Source organism: Leuciscus leuciscus (genome assembly GCF_965113295.1).
Source record: "Leuciscus leuciscus genome assembly, chromosome: 17".
Taxonomy (NCBI): domain Eukaryota; kingdom Metazoa; phylum Chordata; class Actinopteri; order Cypriniformes; family Leuciscidae; genus Leuciscus; species Leuciscus leuciscus.
The window spans coordinates 15,991,745-16,018,071 of record NC_138741.1 but is presented as its reverse complement, the minus strand read 5'-3'; the positions used below and the strand labels follow the sequence as shown (position 1 = coordinate 16,018,071).

At 36.4% G+C, this 26,327-nt stretch overlaps 1 protein-coding gene and 1 long non-coding RNA gene across 3 annotated transcripts in view; one reads left to right on the top strand and one right to left on the bottom strand.

Moving 5' to 3' along the window:
• Window positions 1-3,632: 3,632 nt before the first annotated feature.
• Window positions 3,633-9,800, bottom strand: LOC309478798. Its single transcript, XR_014199105.1, has 3 exons — window positions 9,673-9,800; window positions 5,573-5,691; window positions 3,633-4,953 (listed from the first exon to the last, which is right to left on the bottom strand). It is a non-coding gene; the product is annotated as an uncharacterized lncRNA (long non-coding RNA).
• A 343-nt stretch (window positions 9,801-10,143) lies between these two features.
• The window catches only part of rps6ka1 (ribosomal protein S6 kinase a, polypeptide 1), a 68,452-nt gene continuing 52,268 nt past the window's right edge, over window positions 10,144-26,327 (top strand). For both annotated transcript variants that reach the window (XM_082142532.1, XM_082142531.1), the window contains exons 1-2: window positions 10,144-10,362; window positions 18,942-18,986. In XM_082142532.1, the coding sequence (XP_081998658.1) occupies window positions 10,300-10,362; window positions 18,942-18,986 (108 nt within the window). In that variant the 5' untranslated portion in view covers window positions 10,144-10,299. The remainder of the gene's footprint in view (window positions 10,363-18,941; window positions 18,987-26,327) is intronic.

Below are 26,327 nucleotides of genomic sequence, written 5' to 3'. Positions count from 1 at the left end.
CCTGTCTCCGTTTGCTGGGCGGGGTTCATGAAACTGTCATAGAGGCTGTTCAATGTCCCGAGAACAAATCTGTTTCTTTTTTATCGGTTTGCCAAATTTCCAGACTCTCTCCTTGCAAACTTGAAAAATGTTTGATCAGCTTTCTGCTAGCATTAGAAAGTAAAACTATTTTAAATCCAATTTCCCCCCTTAAAGGGATAGTTCACCCAAAAATGAAAATTCTGTCTCACCCTCAAGTTGTTCCAAACCTGTATGAATTTCATTGTTCTGTTGAATACAAAAGAAGATATTCTAAAGAATGTTGGTAATCAAATAAAAAAAATGATAATAAAAAAACTATGGAAGTCAATGGGGACCAGAAATAAAAATGTTTCAAAAAACTTATTCAGGTTTATAACAACATGAGGGTGAGTAAATGATGACAACATTTTCATTTTTGGGTGAACTATCCATTTAAGTGGAAATTTACATGTTATATATTTTTTCTTATAAATGTTTTTGAAAAATATGTGAACATCTCTCTGTTGTTTCTAATTGTCATTATTATTTCTTGTTGACCATGTAGAGGGTATTCTTTTGAAAATACAGTTTTGCTGGGGGGATTAGTTCACTTTCAAAAAAATGTTTGCTGATAATTTACTCACCCCGATGTCATCCAAGATATCCATGTCTTTCTTTCATCGTACCATCGTGTTTTTTGTTGTTGTTTGTTTGTTTGTTTGTTTATTTTTCATCAGGGCATTGTACTGCACTCTAGCGCCTCCTACTGTCTGTGTGATAGATGCATTGTTTAGGTGATGTGTGTGTGAATGCAGAATATATATTTTTAAAATAGTTGACTTAATGTACAAACCTGATAAGACATGTTTCAAAACCACCATGCAGTCTTGGCTCCATATATAATTCATTTCTCCCATTCAGATCCAGCATGTTGTAAACAGAGTGCATCTCTGTATGCATGTGCAATAAGGTAATAACGCAGAGACGATGATTCAGAACATATGGCTATGGAGAAGATGATAGTGCTACATAAAAGAGCAGTCGCTTCAAAAGCAAAGCAAGTGCATGATTTGATTTGCATTCTATTGTAGAGCATAGAGGCGGCCGAGCAGTGAGTGGCCTTATGAAATCTATCCTGAAGCTCTTGAACTCCTGATAATAGTTTTACTGAGTTATGGCGGCATTGTGTCCAGAGAGATGACCTGACCTGGTATACATAATTTAAAATCCTTTGTTCTCGACTCTACTCAAGATTCATGAGCAACACATTATTACGAAGGTCTAAACTTGCATTTTGTTGCAATCTATGCATAGAAGTTCATTTATCCAGTGCTATGGAAATGGGTGAATAATATACATTTTTATTCCAGTGAAATAATTTGGCTGTATATATAATGTTTTAATTCAACGTTTATTTTGCATCATATTCATTTGAAATTGACCCTTGACCTAGTTTCAAACTGTGTATTGGTTCTCAAATCTCGGTTTAACTGCAGTATAAATATAACAGAGTCCCTGAGGCTTTCGTCTTCCCAATTTAAGCTACAAGAAAATAGCCAAATACCATTCACTCTTTTGCATGTCTGAACACATCAGGTTCTTCATTTTGACAATGTAAAATGTAAGAAATGAGAATCGTTGGTTTGCCAGCACACTTGCCAAATCTAGATCCAGATAAATCTCAGAACGTCAAGAAGTCTCAGAAACAAACAACAATATGACAATTAGAGGCCTTTTCTGGCGTTAATTTGTTTTAATTCCTTTGGCACATTGAATCAGTGCTGGTTAGTAACTGATTACATGTAATCTGGATTAGTTAATCAGATTCCAAAGATTAAGTACTTGTAAAAAGATTCTATTACATTTTAAAATATTTGTAATCAGACTACAGTTACTTTTTCATTGATTACATAATTGCATGTTATTCTCCCAATAACAGCAAATTATTCATAATTAATTTATTCTACTTATTTTTTATATTTAAAGTCTACTTTCTATAAAAGTCTACTGCTTATATACGAATGTCAACAATAATAATAAATAATAATAAAATGAAGTTCACAGTTCTCTGTTAATGTCACATGACATGCATGTAAACAAATACTTTTTTAATAAATGTTTTATTTAGATTTTTTTATTTTAATATTATTTATTATTATTATTATTTAATTCTTAATTTTGATGATTTATTTACTAGCAGCTTTTCATTAAACTCACGAACCCCCTGCAGTTCCATCACACACCCCAGTCTGTGAAACCCTGACGTATTATAACGTTTAATGCACTTCATGTTGCTGATAACAAAGAATGGAATACATTTTCTTTCCCTTTTTTATAGCAATGTTACAAGATTATCCTAATCAAATCAATGTGATTAACGAGTTAGGTCAAAAGTAATCTAAAAAGTATTCAAATGTAGTCAGAATCATAGGGTCAGAATACATTACCTAAAATGCAATCTAGATTACAGTAGTAACTACAATTTTTGTCATGCAGTTTGGAATTTGTAAAATGTCTGATTATAATTAACCAGTTTTATTGCGATCCTCTGGAACATTTCCTCGTCGCTCTACTTCTCTTGAGTAAACAACTTTATTGATGCATGCGTTCATTTGGCTGTTGACATCTAACAGGGCATGATCCAATAATTTATTTTTTTTAATTTTTTTTTGCAAGTGTTTGCTGGTTATTTTTCTCAAGATGGCAGCTAAGATAAGACAAATTATGCAACGCAGATGCAAATGAATTCACACCTGGCATACAGACAGAGTGAGGACACTGAAAAACTTCCTGATGGCACAAGAAATACATATTTGCGCTCACATTCTTACTCTCTAAGATAAACTGTGCTGTTTCATTTTAATCTTTAATGTATTCAAATGGGCTGTAAGGTACTTTGCCAGTTCTAGTTTTGCATAATATTTAAAGGCAGCTGTATTGTGGGTTTTGCATACAAAATGTATTTAATGCACAAGATGGCTCAAAATGTTTGAGGATATTTTTGATTTAGGAAGCTCATAACTAAGGTCTCTCTAGCTGAAATAACATATTCAGAAAGGCATGTTATGTTTGAAGGGAGATGGTATGCAGTTGTATACTGTGCAGAGTACTGTATGTGCATGGATTGTCCAATGCGCAGCATACAAACCCACCACGCACTGAATACTGATTCCCACAATGCAATGTGCTCAGCTTGACGTTATATTTCCAGAATGAAAAAAGAACTGTAACTCACCATTACATAATAGCTAGTGAGCACAGTGTCTCCTAAAGAATTCTTCTTATTATTTTTTTCAACAGGGAAGCCTGGAACACAAAATGAAACTGACATCACTAACATCACCTCATGGGGGTGAGGGAACATTTGGCAACAGCTGGAGTGCTCGCCATCGGATTCTGTTTTTTTAACCATATTTTATTTATTATTTAGCACTAAAATGATTGTATTGTTATTGCTACACTTCTTATGCCAATAAATAATGAACATTTTTAATTGAAATTGAAATAGAGAAAAATACACACACACACACACACACACACACACACACACACACACACACACACACACACACACACACACACACACACACACACACACACACACACACACACACACACACACACACACACACACACACACACACACACACAAGGTTCGAAGAATCAAATTGATTTAGTCTCATTTTACATACTTAGCACAATCACCAAAGCCCTTCAAAGCTTCACATCTATCCTTTGATCAGTGTGCTGTATTTGTTTGTGCTTTTGCATGCAGCCCTCAGGAACAAATGAGCAGAAAGAGTGTTACCATTGTAATTTGGTACGTGGTTGTGTTATCCCATCACAATCAATTCAGATTGAAAGCTCACAAATTGGGTAAAGTATTCTTTCACCATGACACTGTAGATTCAAGCAAGGAAATGCTGTCTGAGTAACAATGCACATGCGCGAGAACTGGGAAGGGAGAGAAAGGGATTTCTGCGGAATCATTTTTGTTAACTTTTACAGCTGCCTTATTTTCTGGTCAATAACGAGAGAAGTATTAAAAAAGTATTCTCACAACATTTTATAAAGTAAACTAATCATATTATAGGTCCTTAAAAAAACTAAACAAGGTTCAACTAGCCTACTTTTACAACCCAACCATGTTCATGACTTGTTATTTGATTGGATTTGTTTTTTTTTACAGGATTGGATCCAAAATGCAAAAAAGTCCCATTTATTTAAGGATTGATAACTTGATAGTGCTTACTAAAATAAAAATGCAACAGTGAGGTCATAAGACAACACTATTCTTATATATTGTGCAGTATGCAATATACAGGTACTCTGATGGTAGCTCCTGTCAAAACATTCAAAATTATAGATAATAATACATTTTATACTGCCTATATAGTATATTGCCTACTACACCCATTATGGACTAAGTTGTCATTTGGCTACACTTTCCTTATTGCAACTTGAGGAGTGCCTCAGTACACAAAGAATGCTCACAATGGCGATAGCTCATAAATCTGCAGTGTTTGAACCATATGCTGTATATTAGACTATACTGTATGCTGCCTGCTACACCAAACAAGAGACCCACTGCATTGTGAGAAAGACTATGCTAGCTAATGAACTCTGTATGTTGGGTATTTATGCACATGGAATATTATCAATCCTACTAACATACTAAACATACTATTAACACACCACATGCAAAATTTCTTTCAAATGAAGCAGTGTAAATTTGTGTGTGCATGTTCAACTGGCATTATGTCACTCAGAACTGCCATTAAGATTTTCCTGCAGTCCAGTGGTTATTCTGCCCACAGCCGCTCCATGGCTCCTGCAGTCTGCTGCTTGTTTCACACCCACACACACCTCCCACTGATTGTCCAACACATGCACGCATGGGTGTGTGTGATGTAGTGTGGGTGGGAGGCGGGCGGACATCCTCTTGAATAGTCTCTGTGTGTGAGAAGATCGGGAGGGAGGCACATTGTCAGTTACTCAAGAAATAATAAAGTGAGCATATAAGACTATTGAATGTATTTGTGCGTGTATACGGGTGCTGGGTTTTAATTGTGGCATGTCTTAATGTAATGTGCACCTCTGCAATGTAATGTGTCAGTATGAGTCATCTTCCCATGATGCTTGAGCGTGATCCAGACAGGGACTCCCTGGGGTCTTTGAGGGTGAAGTGATTCAGCTCTTCAGCTTGAAATCAGATCACAGCACCAAGCACACACACACTCACCCACGGAGGAAGTGCAGGTTATTCCTAGGCAGGCTTTTTAAGGTCAAATAAATGCTATACATAACAGTGCAGGTTGTAAAATCACTGCACCAAATAGTATCAAAGCTTTTGCTTAAGCATTGAGGACACAAATTTATAATGTTTAAAGGGGTCATGAGATTTTGGTGGATGGATTTTTTCATTATTTTAATATGTTCCTTGTTTTTAAAATATGAAATACATATATACTCACTATTACACGTACTATAAGTATTTTAAAATGGAACATTATCCAATACCGTCATTTACAGACAAAGCATCATGAAATAATTTACTTGCGGTTTATTATACCTTTATTCTGCTGTCTGATCCAATACAGTTGGCTGCTTCTTGATGTTCCGAACAAACATATAATCGCTGGACGTGATCCGGGACACCACCATCCACTTGTTTCCGATGCTGGGATCCTTCTGAAGTCAGTACAGAGACACAAATGAGCGGTTTAAACAGGCTGTGTCAACGCAAACATTCGTTCACTCTTCTATTTGTCCTGTTGTCGACAGACTCAAGTGCGTGGATTATATCAGAAACTGAACGTGCATCTGTATATTGTATCCAGTGTAGACAGCGTCAGTTATTATAATGGTTTCTATTTGCTTTTGACACAACGCACGCTCACATCCAGTGCAGGCAAATGTCAGCTGTTAAGCCAGTGGGCGAGGGCTATGCAGTGATGATATATAACTATTCGTCGATGTCTAGCTCACAGGTAGTCATATGCAAATGTATTTGTCCATGTGACATAAAAAATCCCACAATATCCAAACAAGCCGTTTTTGGAGCTTGATTAAATAAATGCTTCATTTACAATGAGGAGGATGTTTTGAGGAAGCTATGAAACTTGCAAGATGTTTTAATAGTGCAAGGGACCCCAAGGAAGTGCTAGGGGGTCCGTGGAAATGTTTAAAGAAAAAGTGTTTAAAAAAAGATGAAATAGATTTTTTTTTTATAAAATAAAATCAATGTTTGATTAATATAAATAATTAATTAATATTAGATTAAAATTAATAAACTAATACAACATTTAAAATATTAAAAACAATAAGTAGACGAGTAAATAAATAAAAAAAATTAAAAATAAAATAACAGTTCAGAACTAATGGAGGGAAAAGAAGAATATAACTTAATAGAAACGTAATATTTTCTACCTAACTTAGACAGGATTGACAGTTGGATAAGTATTTATTTATATTTAAAAAGCTGATCTGAATTTCAGATTGCTTTTTGCTTCATAATTGATTTGATACATTCCAGAGCCACAAATGTGATTATTTAAACCATTGGTAATAAAACCAACAATCATCTAGACTAGAGGATTCTGGCTGGCCATGATTTTTTGCAAGGCTTTGCATCAACATCAATTGCAGACCAGACCAAATAAGCTATGCTATACTAAATACCTGCAGTATGTGATAGCCTATATCACCGGCCTCTAGGTGGCATTATTGAGCACTAATCCACTAATACCATTAGTAATAAAAAAAACACAGAGCTATGGAGCTGAAAAACCTTTTGTTCTAAATGTTCAGTGTTCAGACAAAGTCTCTCACATTTCTTCTTATGATTTTTTTTCAATCTGGAAATTTTATGTTTATATAAATGTTATGTAATGTACTACATTTTGTATAAGTGTATTATTAAAAAAATCTGCCTCTGATTCAGCTCTTACTGTCTGTATGCGTCTAGTATTTCAGTAATGCTCAGAATTTATTTCAATCTTTCTTTCCTGCACTTCATTCTGTTTTCAAGGTCAAACAGGCGGATTTTCAAAAGACTTGACGTTGTAAAACGCAGGTAGCCTAACCGCTTTGGTAAGGACCTTGGAATCCCAATAAAACCAAATAAAAAGTACATCCTGCATTACCAATGTCACAGATTAGCCTGACATAGTCCAACATTATCATTAGTGTATTTGAGTGCCATTAAAAACATTTTGTGCTTTGTGCCAACATTTGACTCAATGAAACATGGTCCTCTGCCATGCACACTCCATATCCACCCACTACCATCTCATAAAGACAACCATTCATACTCTGTTTTACTCTGGCAACAGATTCACGGCACGCTGGCAGATGGTCTGTGGTTGCCAGTGGTAACCACTCTCAGCGAGAAGCAACAGTTGCTCTTCTCTGCTCCCTTTGAGAGAATAAAAAGTCAAGAGGTATTGGCATATCACTGCCTTGCCACAAAATGGGCAAGCCTACAAGACAATTATGGGAAAGGAAATTTTGCCAGGGAAATACTTTGTTACATCGATCTCTACTTTTCTTGATTGTATTTTAGTAAAAAATAAATAAATAAAAAAATCTATATGTACTGTGATTATTTGGCAAGTCAAATGCAACTGAATGCACAAACATATAACAGATGTGTTGTGTCTGTGTTGGACAGAAGAGGTTGGTACAGCAAAGTTAGGTGGTAATGCCATTTTTTAAGAAGCAAAACTGTTTTATTGATGGAAAAACTACATTACCATTTCCCAGACATATTTGAAGCAATCAAACTGTCGGCTGTTTTTAGAACCAGCAAAAATCAATTCATTATTAGGCCCGTTAAAAAAGTAGCCTATATTCTACATGTGTGTAGTATGAAAGTTTGTGAAGATTGAGAAAGTATGTAGCCCATTAGATATTTGCAGAATGAAAGGAGAGGAAAAAGAGAAGAAGCAGCAGAAGAAGAAGCCCTGAGTCATCTCAAACTAAACATTGTGTATGCTGTGACTACACAGGAAGGGACTAGGGGAAGTACCTATTTAAATTCTTTTTACTTCTCTTGCAACATTTAATGATGCACTCAGGATAAAATAAACCTTGACAGGTCTTATTAGGTCATCATGTTCCTTGTAAGGCACACGGAATAAGCTAATGAGCAATTTTGGTTTTAACACCTTTAAGACCTTTACAAGAATATCGCAGATCTTGCATTATCTCATGTATGAGAGATGGAAACATATTTTGATAGTACATTACATAATTAATTCTGAAGGAAAATATCCACTCGATCTTACAGAACAGAAGAGACAAAATATCTTACATTTGAAAATGATCAAACATATCAGATATAGTAGAATATATGTAAAAGATAAAAATCTCCACACACATATTTTTTTACCTACGTTATAGTAGGGAAGTATGCATATTTGATTTGAATGCAGCCTAACAGTAATCGAAAGCCCTTGAACTACCAAACGCACAATTGCATTGGATTACCTATACCATGTATTTTGGAAATTAACTAGTATGGTATTCTTTGAAGTATATGTAAATACCATTTTACATGAATATGGTATTCATTAGCTAATCTGTATACTATACTAGGTATTATGATGTGTCAATGTTAATACCATCACTCAATGTAAAGGCTACTTTTTTTGAAAGGTAGAAGACAGGCCTGGTTTCACAGACAGGGCTTAGATTAAAGGAACACTCCACCGTTTTTTGAAATGGGGCTTATTCACGGTCTTTCCTACATTTAGATAGGTGGGCAAATGCATTTTTGTGTCAGTGCATGCATTGTTTTAGTTTGACAGGGTCGGCGCTAGCTTAGCTTAGCACAATGAATGGAATCCTTTGTTGCCAGCTAGCATGTCCTGAGTAAAAGTGATAAAAAAAAACCCCACCTAATTACTTCTTGTGGCCTGCGTATTCACAACGAGTTGCACGCCAATATGTTGACGGAAGTCGTGGGATTTCATGTGTTGCGTGATATCCCTGCGCCCAAGTAGCAGTGCTTCGCCTGTGCTTCCCCCTAATATAGCCCCAAGTCAATATCTGCCTATAGGAAATCGCCTAGTGTTAATCTGCATCGCTATTTGTACTCGTTGTGAATACGCAGGCCACAAGAAGTAATTAAGTGTTTTTTTTTGGATCACTTTTACTCAGGACATGCTAGCTGGCAACAAAGGATTCCATTCATTGTGCTAAGCTAGCGCCGACCCTGTCAAACTAAAACAATGCATGCACTGAGACAAAAATGCATTTTCCCACCTATCTAAATGTGGGAAAGAAAGTGAATAAGCCCTATTTAAAAAAAACAGTGGAGTGTTCCTTTAAGCCAGGATTAGACATTTGATCAATTAAGACATTTAAGTAGCTTTTGAAAATGTAGGCTACCTTTGAAAAAAAAACAAAAAACAAAACATTACTGGTGTCCATTTTGAGACAAAACAATGGCACTGACATATTTTTAAGATATGTCAGACCAAGTTGCTTTCAGTTAAACAGCTAGGACTAGCTTTAGCTTTGTCTGTGAAACCGGGGGAATTGTCATGTATTTGGGTGAAGTAAAGATGGATTTTTCTTTGCACCTTTTCAGTAATAACATTTTGTTGTTGGTATAAAAATAAAAAAAATTACATGAGCTTTAAATGTAGCAAAATACGTTTCACTGACCCTGTGTCAAGATATCCTTGCTGCTGAAAGCTTGTAGTGTCAGTAAGTGTCCAGAGAGGGGCGTCAGTAGAGGAGTAGTAGGAGAAAGGGGCTGGACGAGAACTGTCTTGATCGGCTGAAGCTCGTGCGCTTTTACACTGTGGATCCCGTAAAGAGCGGAACACACTTACAGCATCGGCTCCTCTTTCTGCGTCTGTGTGCACACCGATAGTCAGTGTCAGCAGACACTTTCCACCGCATTGCAAAAACATATTTAATCTCATTTCCTCGGAGGAGACGCGTTCCATCGCTGCAGACGCACAGCGCATGTCCCTCTAAACCCGAGTCCACCTGTGTGTATGTGTGAGGGGGAGAGATTTCATTTCCAGGAACGGGGCTGTGCAAGTCTTCCTCCTCACAGGACCGCGAGGAGAATCCGTCCAAGTCATATACGGGAATAACGGCTTTGGTTTTTCGACGGAGTGATTATTATGCGCGTCCTGTGCGGATTGTAAGAGAGGAACTTAGTCGCACGTTTGTTCCTGATCCAAAGAGACTGGTCTGCTCGTTCCAGCAGGGAATACACGGGTTCAGAAGAAATTCCCGTATTTGAGTAGCCTACTTGGGGAAAGACAGAAGAAGCGCAAAATGCCACTTGCTCAACTGGCAGAACCATGGCCCAAAATGGAGCTGGTGCAGTTGGAGACGGAGGTGAGAGGTGGTGAAATCACAGCACTAAAATTAACTGATTTAATGTGTCCCTAAGGTTCCTCTATCCGTGCCAGAGGTCCACGTGTTTGTCATGTGGAGTCCACGAGAATTATTGCAGTCGTATACAAATTTGAAAGTTTTTAATTAAATGGAAAAAAGAAATCACTAAACACTGGTTCAGACAGAGTTCTGCAGGTATTCGCAGACTTGGCTCAATGTTCTTGTGGAGCGCGAGCATGACGCGCCGCGCTGAAGTAGCGCTGGTGAGATGTTTTGTAACGCTGAAGGGTCATTCCACGAAAAGGTGTCTAGATCAATGTTTTTAACAATAAAAAGCTGTCACTAACTTTTACTATAACTTATAATAGACATTTTTCAATAGACAATCCATTATTTATGGATGCATGTTTTGGCCTGTCCCTAGCACTGTTTCCAACTTCTGCTTGCTTAATGCATAGTACATATGCACATTTTGATTAAAAAAAATACAGTCCCAAAATATAAAATAATATATTAAGAAAATAAAGGCTCTTTTTAGCTTTGACGTAGTTATATGCAGCCAGCCATGTTATCATCATAACTGTCATTAAAATAATGTACAATTTAATTAAAAACGTAATTCTTTCAAGATTCAAGGACAAGTGTCTCTGTATTTTGTTTATCATTTTACTTTAAAATGTTGTTTGATTTGGATGATTTTATGTAATCATCCCTTTTACAATGAGTTTGCACAGTGAACCACATGATATGTACAGAAATATCAACATTAAAGAGATAGTTCACTTAAAAATGAAAATTCTGTCATCATTTACTCACCCTCAAGTTGTTTCAAACCTGTATGAATTTCTGTCTTCTGCTGAACACAAAGGAAGATCTTATGAAGAATGTCAGTAACTAAACAGTTGATGGACCCCATTGACTTCCATAGTATTTTTTTTTCCTACCATGGAAGTCAATGGGGTCCATCAACTGTCTGGTTACCAACATTCTTCAAAATATTTTCCTTTATGTTCAGCAGAAGAAAGACATTCATACAGGTTTGAAACAACTTGAGGGTGTGTAGGCCTACATGATGACAGAATTTTCATTTTTAAGTGAACTATTCCTTTAAATTCTCTTCTAATTACCATCTTGTAGTGTCTTGACCTTGGTCAATAGACTAGAAATGGATAAATGAATTGCAAAATTGTCAAGCCTATCAACCCTGTTATTATAACCCCTGGTTTCACAGACAAGGCTTAAGCCAGTCCCAGACTAAAATGCATGTTTGAGCTGTTTTAACTGAAAGCACCGTGCACTGCAGACATCTTAAAATATATCACGTTTATAAAAAAATTCTTAAGCTTCTTAATTAAACTAAGGCCTAGTCCTGGCTTAATCTAAACCCTGTCTGTGAAACCGGGCCTATGAGACATAGCTTTAAAACACGCATGCATTTTTTAAAGTTAGTCGGAGGTTATATAATGAAATTGATTAACTCTAAAGAATTTTTTTAAATCAGAAAATTACATAAAAATCTTGCTGCCTTTTCAAAATGGAATAGGCTCCAGTTTCATGGAATGACTCTGCAGCTTGTACCTTTAAACTCTAGTGGAAAAACATTGGATTTCTTATGTTCATCTCAGTGAACTGACTGTTTCCCTCTGTTTCTTGCTGTGCCATTTGTGTTCACTGGGGTACATGTGAAATGTCAAAAAATCGAATGTATAATACAGCAGTCTAACATCATTAGAAGCACTAGGAAATAGTCATATTTGAATTATCAAGCACTCTTGAAATTGTGTAGCCAGACTGTTTAATTGTGGCGTATGGGACAAAATTGTTGATTTATTTGCATTTATTTTTTTGCTTTAAAATACATCATAGTGAATCCCAATGACAGTTACATGTTTGTAATAATCCGCTGGTATCTGTAGGATAAGCTGATCTCCTGTTTTGCTTAGCTTTCATACAGTGAGCTGTTTTCATTTCCTTTTCGTTTGCACGTTACATTCAGATACGTTGGTTTGGGGGATCATATCTTTTGATCATAGACCACAGTGTGCTAAAAAACCCTAGTTTATGTCAGTGTTGTACTACAGTACACTTTCAGGCCTTTGCATTGTACAGCACTGGAATTTGCTCCACCAGCTTTGGCTGGAGACCAATCTTATAACCACAGGGCAAGCAGAGACAATATGGTCTGTGAAGTCCATGATTAATGAGAATGGAAGGAAGATTTCGTTTCTTATCTTGCTCTCAGACTAATGCTGATTTCTTTTGAGAATAGCAATATGAGACGTGTTATTTAGTCTTTTGTTCCTGTCATTATAATCTGTGCAATTTAGATCTTAAATTAACTTTCCTTTTTCCTTGCCTTCTGGTCGCTCACCACTGTAATAGGTTCACCAATCAGGCGACAGCCGGTTCACTGCAGAAACATTCTCAATTCTTCTCAGTACTTTGAATGAAACTCTTTCTGCAGATGAAAAAGAGAGGAGAAATAAATCTAAATTTTTGCAGATTAGAATCTTACAGCGTATCAGCAAGTACCACAAGACCTTAAAGTGCTTCCTGATGCAGACTAGACCAAAAAATGCACAGGATGTCAAACTAGTCATTTTCAACGTCATGCTTCATCCTTGACAGTTTTCACTGGCAGTTTTTACATGCTTACAGTGATTAAAGTCAAAAGCCTCCAAACACGCATTGTGTGGTGATACAAGATGCCGGATAAATGTGCAGGCTGAGTCCAAATGTAACTTTTGCACACCTGCCATTAGTGAGTAAATGGGGCTTGATTCTTACCAGCCATGTAAATGTTTTTTTGCATTATTTAAAATGAATAAATAAATAAACTCCAGATAAACAGAAGTTGCATTAGTTGCAAAAGAAGCGTTCTTTAGTATATGACTTATGCACACAGAATCATCAGCAAGTATCAGATGGTTACAGTTCATTTTAAAGGGGGTACTTAACCACTGGAAAAATGGGCTTTCAGTAAAACTTGTTTTGTCTCTTTTTTGAATTCGGTGCTACCTGACTAGAGAAAACTGTCTTCCCTTTTGTTACATATAATATTCTTTCTCAGTCCTGAAACTCAAACCATTTTCCCATGCCACCCCCAGACAGTAGCAGCTATATATATTTAAGTAGCCTAACTGAATTAATATCATAATCATGCGACCAGCTGACTAGTGCTTAAATGAAAAATCTTTTGTTGGGGCTGTCCTAATATTTTGTTGAGGTTTTGCTCAGAGCACCTGCTGTTCACGTCTTTGGTGGCTGTGTGCTCTCTGGGTTTCAGCAGTGATGTGTGTGTGTTTGTAATCATACCTACTGCATAATGAATGGGATTATTATTTCAAAACCCTGCAGCTATGGAACCTGGAGCCTGTTCAACAAGGACTTCCTCCAAAGTTTGGAGGTTAGATGGTGGAGAACAACGGAAAATATTTGAGGCTGTATTCTTCCATTAAAGGACAGGCGTTCTGTGAGCTCCAGGAGTCACGAGTTCTGTTCTCACTCCATCACCGGAAATGTATTCCTGTGAACCCGGTAGCCTCCCAGAGTTGCTGGAAGCTGTTTGACGGTATATCACAGTGTATGAGGCCCTATCTGTCCCACAGGGAGGGTTTATGTTTCACTTGGAAGAGCCAGTTTGACTGTGTTTTACGAGGTTATCTTTGAACTGAGATGGATCCACAACAGAATTCAAACATTCGTACGTTGATCAGATATTCTCTGCTCTAGATGCTCTCACTTTCAGTTCTGAAAGAATATTCTAATAGAATATGAATTAAATTCAGTCGGATTTCTTCCATCTGCTTTCTTGTTCTTGCATCTTCTTTGTAAAGACCACACACACACAACGCTTTCAACATATGTTCCGTCGGGAATATCAGATGTTTAAGTTGTGTGTTTCCGGTCTCGGCTGTCAGTGTGTGCAGCGGTCTGAAACGTGAGAAGGCATAGCAGCGCATGATGGCTGGGAATATGGAGATGATGTGATCCGGAACTTCGAATTTCTTCCTGTCATCTATTTTTTTTTAAATCCCACTCTTCTAAAGTCTCACTCTTTGAAAGTATTGAACGTTTATCTTTAATTCATCAGAGAGCTTTAATGATTAATTTGTGGTTTCATTCAGGATTGGATTCATCTGTCATTTCTTTGTCTTCCTTTCCACTTATCTCTCTCTCTGTCTAACTTTTTTTTTATCCCCATCACTCCTGCTTTCTGTTTCCTTTCTTTTAACCGGGCCACACGCATTCTGTCAGACCTTCATCTTTGTGCCACATCCATTGTCTTTCAGTCTTGTATAACTACTTACAATGCAGTCTTGCACGCCTGTCAGGTTTGACACCGAATTAGACACAAATGTTTTGTGTGTCAAATGCCTAAATCATCTGCATGTTGACAATTCTGACTCAATTTATTTATTTACAGTACTTTATTTTCTTCCTTCCTTTACTTGCCCTATATTACTTGCTTTCACATTTCACAGGTTTTCACATTGGAGCTGTGAGTGTAAATGTTCACGTACAAGTACGAATATTTATTGTACAAGTTCTCAATTTCACATCTACGTGCTCTCGAGTTTTGCTACTTTTTTACCTTCATAGTCAGTGCTCAGTGAGTGAAAATATATCTATGCTAAACTTCTACTTGGCATCTAACACACACACTGGCTAGTAAAATATAAGAATTTATTAGCCAATGGCTAATGATAGACATTATTTAGTTGCCCAGAGTGAAATTCACTTGCATGTGTGAGTGATTTACTCGCATTGTAGAGGGTGGCCTACTCAGGGACTTTAGAAAGATCTAGAAATCTTCAACTCCCACTTTCACCTGTCAGTCACATTTGTGAGGAAGTCAGTCACACGTAAAGACAGTTCTGGCTTTTGATATTGGTTCCTTCAGGGCATGGAGAAATACGATTTGTCTCTTCACTCCAGATGAGTTTTCTTCAGTCTAGGGGTGCTGGAGAGTTGATATTTGACTGGACTATACTATAGTGAAAAATCCAGCATTTCTTGTGCAAATACAGGAAGTATGTGATTTATTCAGGCATTTTCTAGTTAGTGGTTCTGTAAGTAACTTCCCTGTCAGCGTTTACTAAAAGTTGCCAGCCAGCATTTTTGATGATATTCACAAAACTTTGTTTTGATTAAATGTTTGATGATCACATCAGCTTACTTCTGGCGACCCAACTGACAAAGGTAAAAAAAAAAAAAAAAAAATAATAATTTAAATCAAACACTGAAATGCATTAATAGTACCCCGGACCATTAACATGACAGACTGAATAGGAAAATTGCCATTTCTAAAGGTCTCTTTGAAAGCCAGTAATTAACCCACAAAACACATTGTGCTGAACAAAAAACATATTTATCCTTTCAAGGGAACTTGTATTCAAATGTAGTTTTGTTCAGGGTTTTTGGGTCTCAGTGAATTTCCATGTTAGCATTTGTTTGATTTGACTAGCTTCTTCCAAGTGGCTGATGAATTTGCAATAAAATAGTATTAGAGTTTGGTTGGACATTCAATTTTTGATCTCAACAACAAATGGCATTTCCCTTTCCTTTTTTTTATTATTATTATAAATTTTTTTTTGCAACTGTCTGTTCTCTCCTGCCATGCACTTGTTTCATGAATGCCTAGGCACTCGAAATTCAAGCTTTTTAATTCCTTTCACTCTTTCAGACCCTTTTTCCTTTATCACTCACGCACACGCGCACGCGCACACACACACGCACACACACACACACACGTGTTGTGTTTTCATGTTTTATGGAGACATCCCATAGACATAATGATTTTTATACAACAAATTATTTTAATTCTATCCCCTAAACATACCCATCACAGAAAACCTTTGGCATTTTTACATTTTAAAATTTCTTAGGATTTGGGATATTGCCATCTTTGTGGGGACATTTTGTCCCCATAGCATAGGGTATATCAGAAACACACACACACACACACACACACACACACACACACACACACACACACACACACACACACACACACACACACACACACACACACACACACACACACACACACACACACACACACACACACACACACACACACACACACACACACACACACACACACACAAACACTTTCTTCCTCTCACCTCTCCGAGGAACAGTTTGGTCCCAATTACTCACATACTATTTCTGTAACAGGGTCACATTAGGAGAGAGATGATGTTAATTTTTTGCATACAGCTCTTTTATCACTTCCATTTGCATTGTGTTTTCAGGAAAAGAGTTTCAGGGTCATGTGTGATCAGCGGCCCTGATCAAGAGGCTGTTGTGTTTTTACTTTAGTGCATTTTACATACACTCAAACTCCTTGCTCTCTGTGTGTGTGTTTTATTGTTTATTATGTTAATAATAGTTTGTTCTAGAAAACCAGAAGTCGCACTGAAGCTCTATTCCGTTTGTCCTTTTAACCTCATGAGACAATATCCTGAAAGGAAAAACAAAGGCTACTTTAGACATGCTTAGCTGATATTTTATGTTTCCGTTTCGAGATATGAAAGGTCAGAGAGATGGACAAAAAAGTAAAACAAATTGATAAGTAAATTATACGAATTTCTCTTTCATTCTCTTTGTAAATCTATCAAATGTACTTCTTGTATTGTATAAAGATTTCAATAAGCTGGATTGATCAAAATGTTGAATGCGTTAAATGTGTGCATTAATTAAGCACAGCTCATATCATATTCCCTTATCAGTTTTCATTAGTACCTGGTGTTCACAGATCACTTTGACACAGTCCGTCAATGATTTACTAAGCAACATATCAGTTATTGTATGAACCGAGTTATATAAGCACACGTGTTATTTCTGTGCTGCTAGCATAATGAAACAAAATTGCAAAAATAATGGCTGTCTTTAAACCCGTCTTCTATTGTTTGGTAGATAGTCTCGCCCCAAACTCACGCCATTGGTCAAGGTGCTCAGTGTTTTGATAAGGCCACGTTTTTAAACTTTTTCCTGAGTAAGCCTTGGGGACTGATTATTTATATTGTTTTTGCATTTAAGCTCAAGTACTTTAACATAATCTTTAAAGGGATAGCTCACTCAAAAATGAAAATTCTGTCATCATTTACTCACCCTAAAGTTGTTCCAAGCCTTTATGAATTTCTTTCTTCTGTTGGACACAAAAGAAGATATTTTGAAGAATGTTGGTAACCAAACAGTTGATACGCCCATTGACTTCCACAGCATGTACATTTTTTCATACTATGGAAGTCAATAGGGACCATCAACTGTTTGGTTACCCATATTCTTCAAAATATAATATTTTGTGTTCAGTTGAAGAAAGAAATTCCCATTGAATTATATTTATTGTTTTGTTATTTGTTCTTTTTGTCACATTATTGTCACCATAATGACATTGACGGTAAACTGGAGTTTTTCTAAGACGAGTCACCTTAACTTCCAGAGCACTTGAGTGAATCGATCTGAAGTCAGCATAAATAAACTAAGCTCCGACTTTGCATGTGACGACTGCTTGATATTTGTCTGTTTTTTGTTTTTCTCTGAGCAGGCAGAATTGTTTTCTTCCTTCCTCCAATTCTTTTATTTTTGTCTCTTTCATTTCCCTCTCTTCTCGCTCAAGGTTCTGTATTGAATGAAATTGAAAGCAATCGCCTGTGCAGGATGTGATTGTGTTTTTCTGATGGTTCTTGAGAGAATTCAACGTTAGGACTGCTGAAATCAGTTGGCATGCTGGTAATTCTGCAGAAAATGAATAAACATGACACACATTCTCTCTTTGTCTTTACATATATAAATAGTTTGTTTGTGAGGTAGAGACTAAATAAATGAAGAAACTGTTCAAGTTTAGCCGAGATCAACTATAGTCAGGTAAATTCTTCTCCTAGGAGAGAATATGCCCACGAGGAAAGCTTGTCTACATGTTTTACAGTATTTGTATGTATTTTTTGTGTTTGGATTCTTAGTGGGTTGTGGTTTGCTCTCATCTCATCTGAATTTTTATTATTGGGCCTCAATGTTGGTCGTCTAACATTAGATACAGTTCCCAGATTTAGACATGTGCTTAGTCTTTTTACTGGTCCTCTGTAAGCCTTTTTACACTGTTCTTAACTCTGGACCTATTTAAACCCTTGGTTAAAGCCTGTTTTAGTCCTGGCATCAATTGTGCAGTTCAAAATATGCAATGCAATATTTGTAATGCATGTTGTTTATCATCAGTCAACCAATCTGAATAAATGTAAATGTCCTTTATTAATGTTGTACAGTGAAATCTGTGTTATAGAATTACATCTGAAGATTCAGCTTGTGGGCAGAACAGATGCTCAAGCACATTGACTGAAAGAGAGTGTGTTTGGGAGTCTATATAAGCAGCCAAGCCTGTATAAATGCCCCGGGAGCCATTGATTATGTCATCTAGACATAACATGCATTTATGATTTTGACATTACAGCTGTGAGCCTGCAAGTACATGCATGCACACATGCGCACACTCGTGTTTTGATAGCTAGTGCTATTATTCTAATATATGGAAAGTATTAAAAGAAGAGTTAATAAATCTCTTTCTGTTTCTCTTTTAGAATGGACAGAGCACCACTGAGGATGGAGTCACCGCAGATGTTAAGGTAGGACCCAGCTGACCAAGTACACAAATGCAGTTGAACTGGACAGTTATAACACTTATTCTTTTCCTCAAAAACATCTAGAAGAACTTCATGTTCTCCAGCAATTCCAAAATCAGTTTCAGATGCTACTCTTGTTTATCCATCTTTAATTTCTTAACAATAGATACTTTTTTTTTCTTCTGCCAGTCGAGTCGGTAGTTCCGATTTTTACTTGCTCTACCAGCAATATCTTCACCTGCACTAGTACTTTTATCATATTTAACATATTTTAGGTGTGGCATAAAAAAAAAAAAATTGTCCGTCATTAGAACAGCCACATCTGAGGGACTAAGTGCATCGCATTTCATTTTCATCAACTTAACAGGTTATAAAGTTTATACCTATGTGGAAACTATTTGGCCAAAATCTCATGGTACAAAAAATGAAGTGCTACTAAGAGCCTTATTGCCAAGTGTGCTTGCACACACAAGGAATAGACTAGACTAAATGCTAGACTAAAGGCCCCGATATACTTACGACAAAGTTCTTTTTGTTCTTCGTTTAGGGTTGAAAAGATTTTGTGAGAAGTGGTATTCTGTTATCGAACATCCTTATGTTGCCCATGCTGTGATGATTTGATGAATATGTAAATATGTGCTGCGCACTTTCCTTTCAATAACAAAATAAACACAACAAAAATGACAGTGGTGAGAACTTGTATTCACAGTGTCTCTTTCAATTAGAATGACAAAGTTCTACTATAAAGCGACTTTCCAGTGTGTTCATGTTTTTACTTACTAAACAGAAGAAATGAACCAGAGAAAATGTCCATGTTAAAGAAGGCAGAACCTCAGAGCACACTTACCTATTATGTCAATGCCACTAATGGTAATTTGAAGGCGTTTATTGGCAAGCTGTTTCGAACTCCAGAAATGAACACCAGAAATGAACACCAAACGATCTTTGCTTTGGCCTGGTTTTGTTAGAAATGATGTTACACAAGTTAATTTTTTTATTTCACTTGAAGTATATTGGGGCCTTAAGACTCTTCTCCGCTTCTCAAATACATAAAACGTTAGCCTTGTATTTTATAGTGTTTCTTGACCAAAGAAAACACTGTACTTATTCAAACAACCAGTTCTTTATTTACCCTTGCATTGCAAACAAGCAGAGACAGTCCAAAATGTGTGCAGCACTTCATTCGCTATTGAGGCATGGTGGAGTTAGGAGGTTTTACAGACAGTTTGAGGATTCAATGGAGTTACGAGCTTTAGTCACAAGCTTTTTTTAAATGCTTTTCATTGGTTAAATATTTGCAAGACCCACAGACATATGTAAAGCGTAACCAATAGTAATGAGAAAAAAAATTGACATGAAATGAAAATGAGATTCGAGGTTTCTGCCCGACAGTGACAATTTTTATAAAAATCACTTTTTCACAAATCAATTTGTCTCTTGTTCTGATGAAATGAGGACATTTGTAGGTAAAAATAGATTTGATTTGTGATCTCATGTTTCAGCCAATTGTTGATTGCCATGTTTAAGAGACCTCAGAGCCGCTTCTGTCTCACAGGAGAGTCTAGGGTATATTGGCAGCTTTCTGAATCAATCAATGGAACAAGTGCTAAAAGAATTCAGTCTGGAGTTCTGGCTCAGAGACTCAGAGGCCTCTTTGTGTGACTTAAGGGATTGAATTACTCAACCTATCTGTTCCAGGGTTCATCTTGACTTTTTGCAGCCTGTCTGTCTTACTGCATGGGGAAAGCCTCTCTCTCTCCCTCATGAATCCCTGCATTTGTTGTGTTTTTATGTGTAACATGAGCCTGATGTGATGGACAGAGAAGACAGTCTGTCTCCTCCTTCAGAATGTGCTTTTCTCTGGCTTTTCTTCCTTTCTGAATGGTGAGCTCACCTCATAACTGTAGTGAAACCCAGTCGATCTTTCCAAAATGTAATATCACGATCTTATAACGAACAATCACGATCTGAATCGCGGACATAAAAAAATCACAATCTCTACGATTTGCTTGGAAAAGTAGATCGAGGACGTCTTCAAGATCGATCACGATATAAATTGTCAGATCGCCCACCCTTATTTAGCATAAAATGTATACAAATTTTGGACCATTGAGATTTTTTTTACATTTGTTAAATTTTTTCATTTTTTTTTCTAAGCACTGGTAAATTCTTATTACGTGTCCTGGCATTTGCTTTTGAGTATCTATTTAGTAATTCTCATTATTGTGAGTGGTGATTGGCATTAGATTTTCATGACTGTAATACACTGAATTAAAATATCAGTTTTAATAAAAACTGAAATAAAATATTTATAAATATATTAAAAAATTACCATGATGTTTAATCACTGTACAAAGTTAACTATCTGCCACAACTGCAAATGACTGGTGAACTAAATATAAGGATATTTCTTATTTGCCATTTTTTAAAAAGTATTTCATTAAAATATACATATTTTGTTGTTCCATCTTTTATTTGATCATTTTCACATTACAGTAATGAGAATAAGATATTTTTGTTATTATGGTGATGAGAATTTGGGGTTGTCTGTAACTGTCAAGAAAATATTTTCACAGTTTAATGTTCAAAATATGTCTTATTTCTTTTGATTTAGGGGTGACATTTGACCTGGACATGTTTTCAAATGCTGAAACATATGAGCAGAACTAGCGCGGCACATAGCAGACACAGTGATAACAGGCTGAGCCTGTGATTCATGAGGCCATTACTGCTGGCCGATCCACCAGCTCACGATCTGTCACTGGTCCCTTTGATATACATGCTGATTGGTTGTTGTTGTGGGGAACACTTAACATGAATCACACAAGTTTTTATTTTATTTTATGTCAGCAAGGAGTCTTTGGTGAGGGTCGTTTAACTGCTGATGAACTTAGATGTGATCTATGGTCATCATAAATACAGAGAAGTCAATCTGTTTGGAAGGACATAGTTGGCAAAACAATCCAGCTATGGATTGCAGCTAATCTGAAGCAAAACAAGGCCACACACACACAAAAGCAGACATAGTAGGACAGATTTACTGTGAATACTTCAAAGCCCCTTGGCTAATTTCACTTGTCACTGTTTTGCTAAATGTGAGTTGAGATGTGTTGATAAATGGATGGATTTTTGCCTTGACTTTAGTCTCTCTGTGCACTGTGTGCAGATATTTTGAAGCATCCTCTCCATCTTTGTTAAGGGAACATCATGTCTAGGTCTAATAGAATGGTTATTGCGTGGGAACGAGTGTCCCCAGTGCTTTGATATTATTTGGCCTTGATAAACCTGAAGTGTTAAAATACTTTCTCCTCCTTTCCCAGTTTAATATGTGTAGACGTATATCAAACAATAAAAAACGGTTGCTCTGTTTGTTTGAGCTTCCCGACCAGCCTGACACGGCAACAGTGGCTCAACCAATAGTATGCGTTTGGGGACGGGGCTATCTGGAGTGTTTGGAGAAACCCGTTTGGAAACATCATTGTTTTTTTGAGGATGGTAGTGGTGCAAACATAATGCACTTCCGCCTTTAAATGTTAATTTCTCAATGTAAAATTATAAAAAGCAGTTTAATCATTGTAATTTATAATAAATATGTTCAGACAGAGTTTTTCAAGAGGCCCATCTTGACACGGATCTAGACTAGAGCGCTATTTTGTCTTCAGCTGTAGGACCCAGGCTTAAGGATCAATATTGTGCATGAACGCTGCTAATAATACTCCTCCCCGGAGAGAGCAGACAGGAATAAATAGCAGCTTGTCCAGGAATCTCTGTCAGCCTGGGTCTTTAGTTGAGCAGAGTCAAGAAGAGTAACATGTCAGAGCCACAAGAGACAGTCTTAGGTGATAAGAACAGAGAATTTAATGAGACCTTATCATCTCTATTTCATGTAATTTTTCAACTTCTCACTTTCATCCCACTTTCTTGCCTTGTTTAGTTTCTCATCATCTCTTGCTTCCTCTCTTTTTAAATGTCCATCTTTTTGTTCATGTTTTCAAACAGTGTCAGAAATTAAGATGCACATCCTGGCTGATATGGCAGTCATCTCGGACATTTAAAAATGTTGTTAGAAAGATCCTTATTTTTAATACTTTTTTAATGAGAGAAACATTACTTGCACCTGTAACTTTTATTTATTTAGTGGCATCGTTTGGCAGGGCAATATTATTATTTTTTAAATTATTTTATGAGGATATTTTTCCCTAACAATATAAAAACTGAATCAGTTAACTGAAATCATAGTTTTCATTCAGAACAATAATGGCTGTTATCCATAAAATCAAACCAACATCAAATACAAGTAGTTTATATACAATGCACAAGATATAATAAAGTCATAAAAGCTTTTCTGAAATATTTAGATATTTTTCCAATCCCTGTGATAAATTATGCAGTTTTTAGGAACTGTACAACACTCATAATATATCTCCTAATAATATATTTGTATATAATAACTTGAAACATAAATAATAAATAATTTAAAGCTTAGCTTTAAAGAGAGTCGGAGTCTTTAATGCTATAATTTAATGTGTGTATTATTATTTTTATGAATTAAGTTGTCTTTTTTGTTAGCCCAAGTTAATTTCTGTCCCTGGTTTGCCATTTTGTGAAACATACATCAGATATAAAAAACAAATTGGTTAAAGCTCTTTTCCTTTGAACCAAGTTCACATGGATCTTGAAATCTTGCGTCAGTTTCCAGTGTGAGCCTTGGTATAAATTGGCTGTGGTGACTGTCAGATCTCATCTTCACATAAGGTGAGCCTCCTCTGTCCCAAGGATTTTTTTTCTTCATTTTCCCAAGTTAAAGTTAGGCAGTTCCTGAAATTACATCTAACAGAATTTGCAATAGTTTTGAGTTTTACTCAAGCCATTTGATTTAGTCATTTCTATTGCCAAATCTTATTTGTGTAAAAGCAATTTTATTACTCTTAGTATTTCTATTAAATTAATTTTACATTTAAATTAGTAATTTTACTAACAGAATGAAAAGCCTTCACCTAAAGTGTAAAATATCTGATCTGAGAATATATAACAAAATGAAACACTATACGATAAACGGTTTAAAAGATTGATTCAGACTGACAAAAAAAATCTGTCCATGTAAACATAGATGAGTCATTTCAATAAATTATTTAAGGTTATGACACCTGCGTCATTTCCCCAAGCACATGCTGTACATATTGGCTCCATTAAATCGTCATTCTGCAGTAAAGTGGAAGATTATGGTCATCTTCCATTAGTTTGAAAGTGGACAGACAATTAATGGCAATGACTCTGACTGTTGCTGTGTATACAATTGTGATCATTTGAGCAGAAGGTTTATATATAGGATTTTAATCAGCTAATCTGACGAATCTTTAACTCATTTCTTGTAATTAGTGAATTATGCTGGGAGTGCTGAATATTTTCCATTATTTGTGCCCTCGCCCTGTGGTCAAAACATGCTCCAACTTCTGTGATCATTTTGTTTAAGGGTGGTTCCTCGTGCCTGGATTAAGTTGATCATGTCCTCCCCCGTTTCTTCTCTTTTTCTGGCCCAATATAATCATGCTGATGGCACCAAATATCTAGCATGAGCTCCAAAAACTGCTTAGATTCAGATTTCCCAGGATTCGTTTAACAAGGTGCAAAGCAGGGCTTCACAATAAGGACTGCCCAGTGGTCCAGGCCAGCGTGAATGACTCTCAGGCCAGTTGACGGAAATGTCAATTGCCCGATTGTGCCAGTGCTGCATTGTCACAAAAGTTTATCATTTGCACGTTTTTAAGGCTTGCCAGTTAAAATATTCAAGCGTAAGAAGACGTGAAAGAGAACTCAGTTTGGTTCTCGCGCGCTGTATGAGAAGTGAACGCAACACGCATCTGAAACGCGTGCTAAGAAAGCCGCCTCTCAGACAGCACCCAAATGCTGAATTGAGTTCTCTTTCTCGTTGTCTTTACCTTTTAATTGACAAATTAACACAGAATTATGTCAAAATGGCTGTCTTGGCGAGTATCCTACGTTAAGCGAACGTAAACGTTACGAAATAAATCGCATATGTAACTACATTTGGTCATTTTAGTGACCACAGCCTAATATTCCTGCAGCTGTCTGTGTCATAAAGTTAACCTAACACAACAAAGGACAAAGAAAAAATCACTCACTGCTCTCTTCTATATACAATTTAAAGTGAAGACTATGCAGTGTTATTTTACATTTGATTACTTTATTCAATTTCTGCACCTGATAGACCTACCTGAAAATCCCGACCGGGCCTGTCGGAAAAATCTGTAGCGTAGAGCCCTGCAAAGTATCTCATTTTTTCTGTTTTCATCTTCACTTCTCCGGTGATGAAAGTAGACCTCTTCTCAGTCATCACTCCGATTTCTGCTTGTGACTTTGGCCAATTTAAGGAGTCATTTACAAAGCCATTGCAGAGATTGGAACAAAATCAAAGGCTTGTGTGAAAATGAAAGCGAGAAATTGGTCCTGGACGAGACAGTTCAGCTCTAGAGAGCAGCAGAAGTACTAAACTATGAGTCAATTCCATATGATGGATGTATCTGGCCTTGTGGTACAGTTCAGTCCTCTTGGCTCCACTTTCTGTGAGTGTATTTGCTGAAGATCCAAGCTGTTCTGTCTTCTGTTCTGTTTCTCTCAGAGCTGAGGTTTCCAAGTGCAGGAACGCCCCTCTGGGAGAAGTCGAATCATTTCTTCTGTTTATAAAGCACTGTCATAACTTCTGCTCATTCTTTAGAGAGCCAGGAGAAAACTAATATAAACTATGATAAACTAATTATAACACAGATGTGGTTTGACGCATAAAAGCTGGAAATTGGAATATATCCGAAATATAATTTTGAAACAACTTTTTTTCAGATCTGTTCCATCATGATGATCCAATTGTTGTAAAATCTCTTTTCAAGTAATTCAGGAATTAAGTGAGAAATATCACCTGTTGTCTTCATTTTTAATTATGCTTCGATGTAATGCAAAATTTACATCTATTCTTTTGTTGACTAGCCTGCAGGGACTTTAAAATTGAGCTGAGAATGTTATGTATTTATTGGAATTTTTTTGGCCAATTTGTTTAACTATAGTAAAATATGAGTGTTATTATTATTAATAATAATAATAATAATAATAATAATAAAAGATTATGCCAACCTACTTATCAGCCAACAATTTCATTATTTTAATGTGGCTTTTTTCTGTATGATGATGATGATGTCAGGACAGTTGTATCAACCTGGCATTTTTAACTTTATACCCCTAAAAAATATATACAAATTAATTTTAATTTAAAAACAAGCCATTGTTTGTGTAACTGGAATTTTTTTTTTTTTTTTTTTTAAGCACATCATT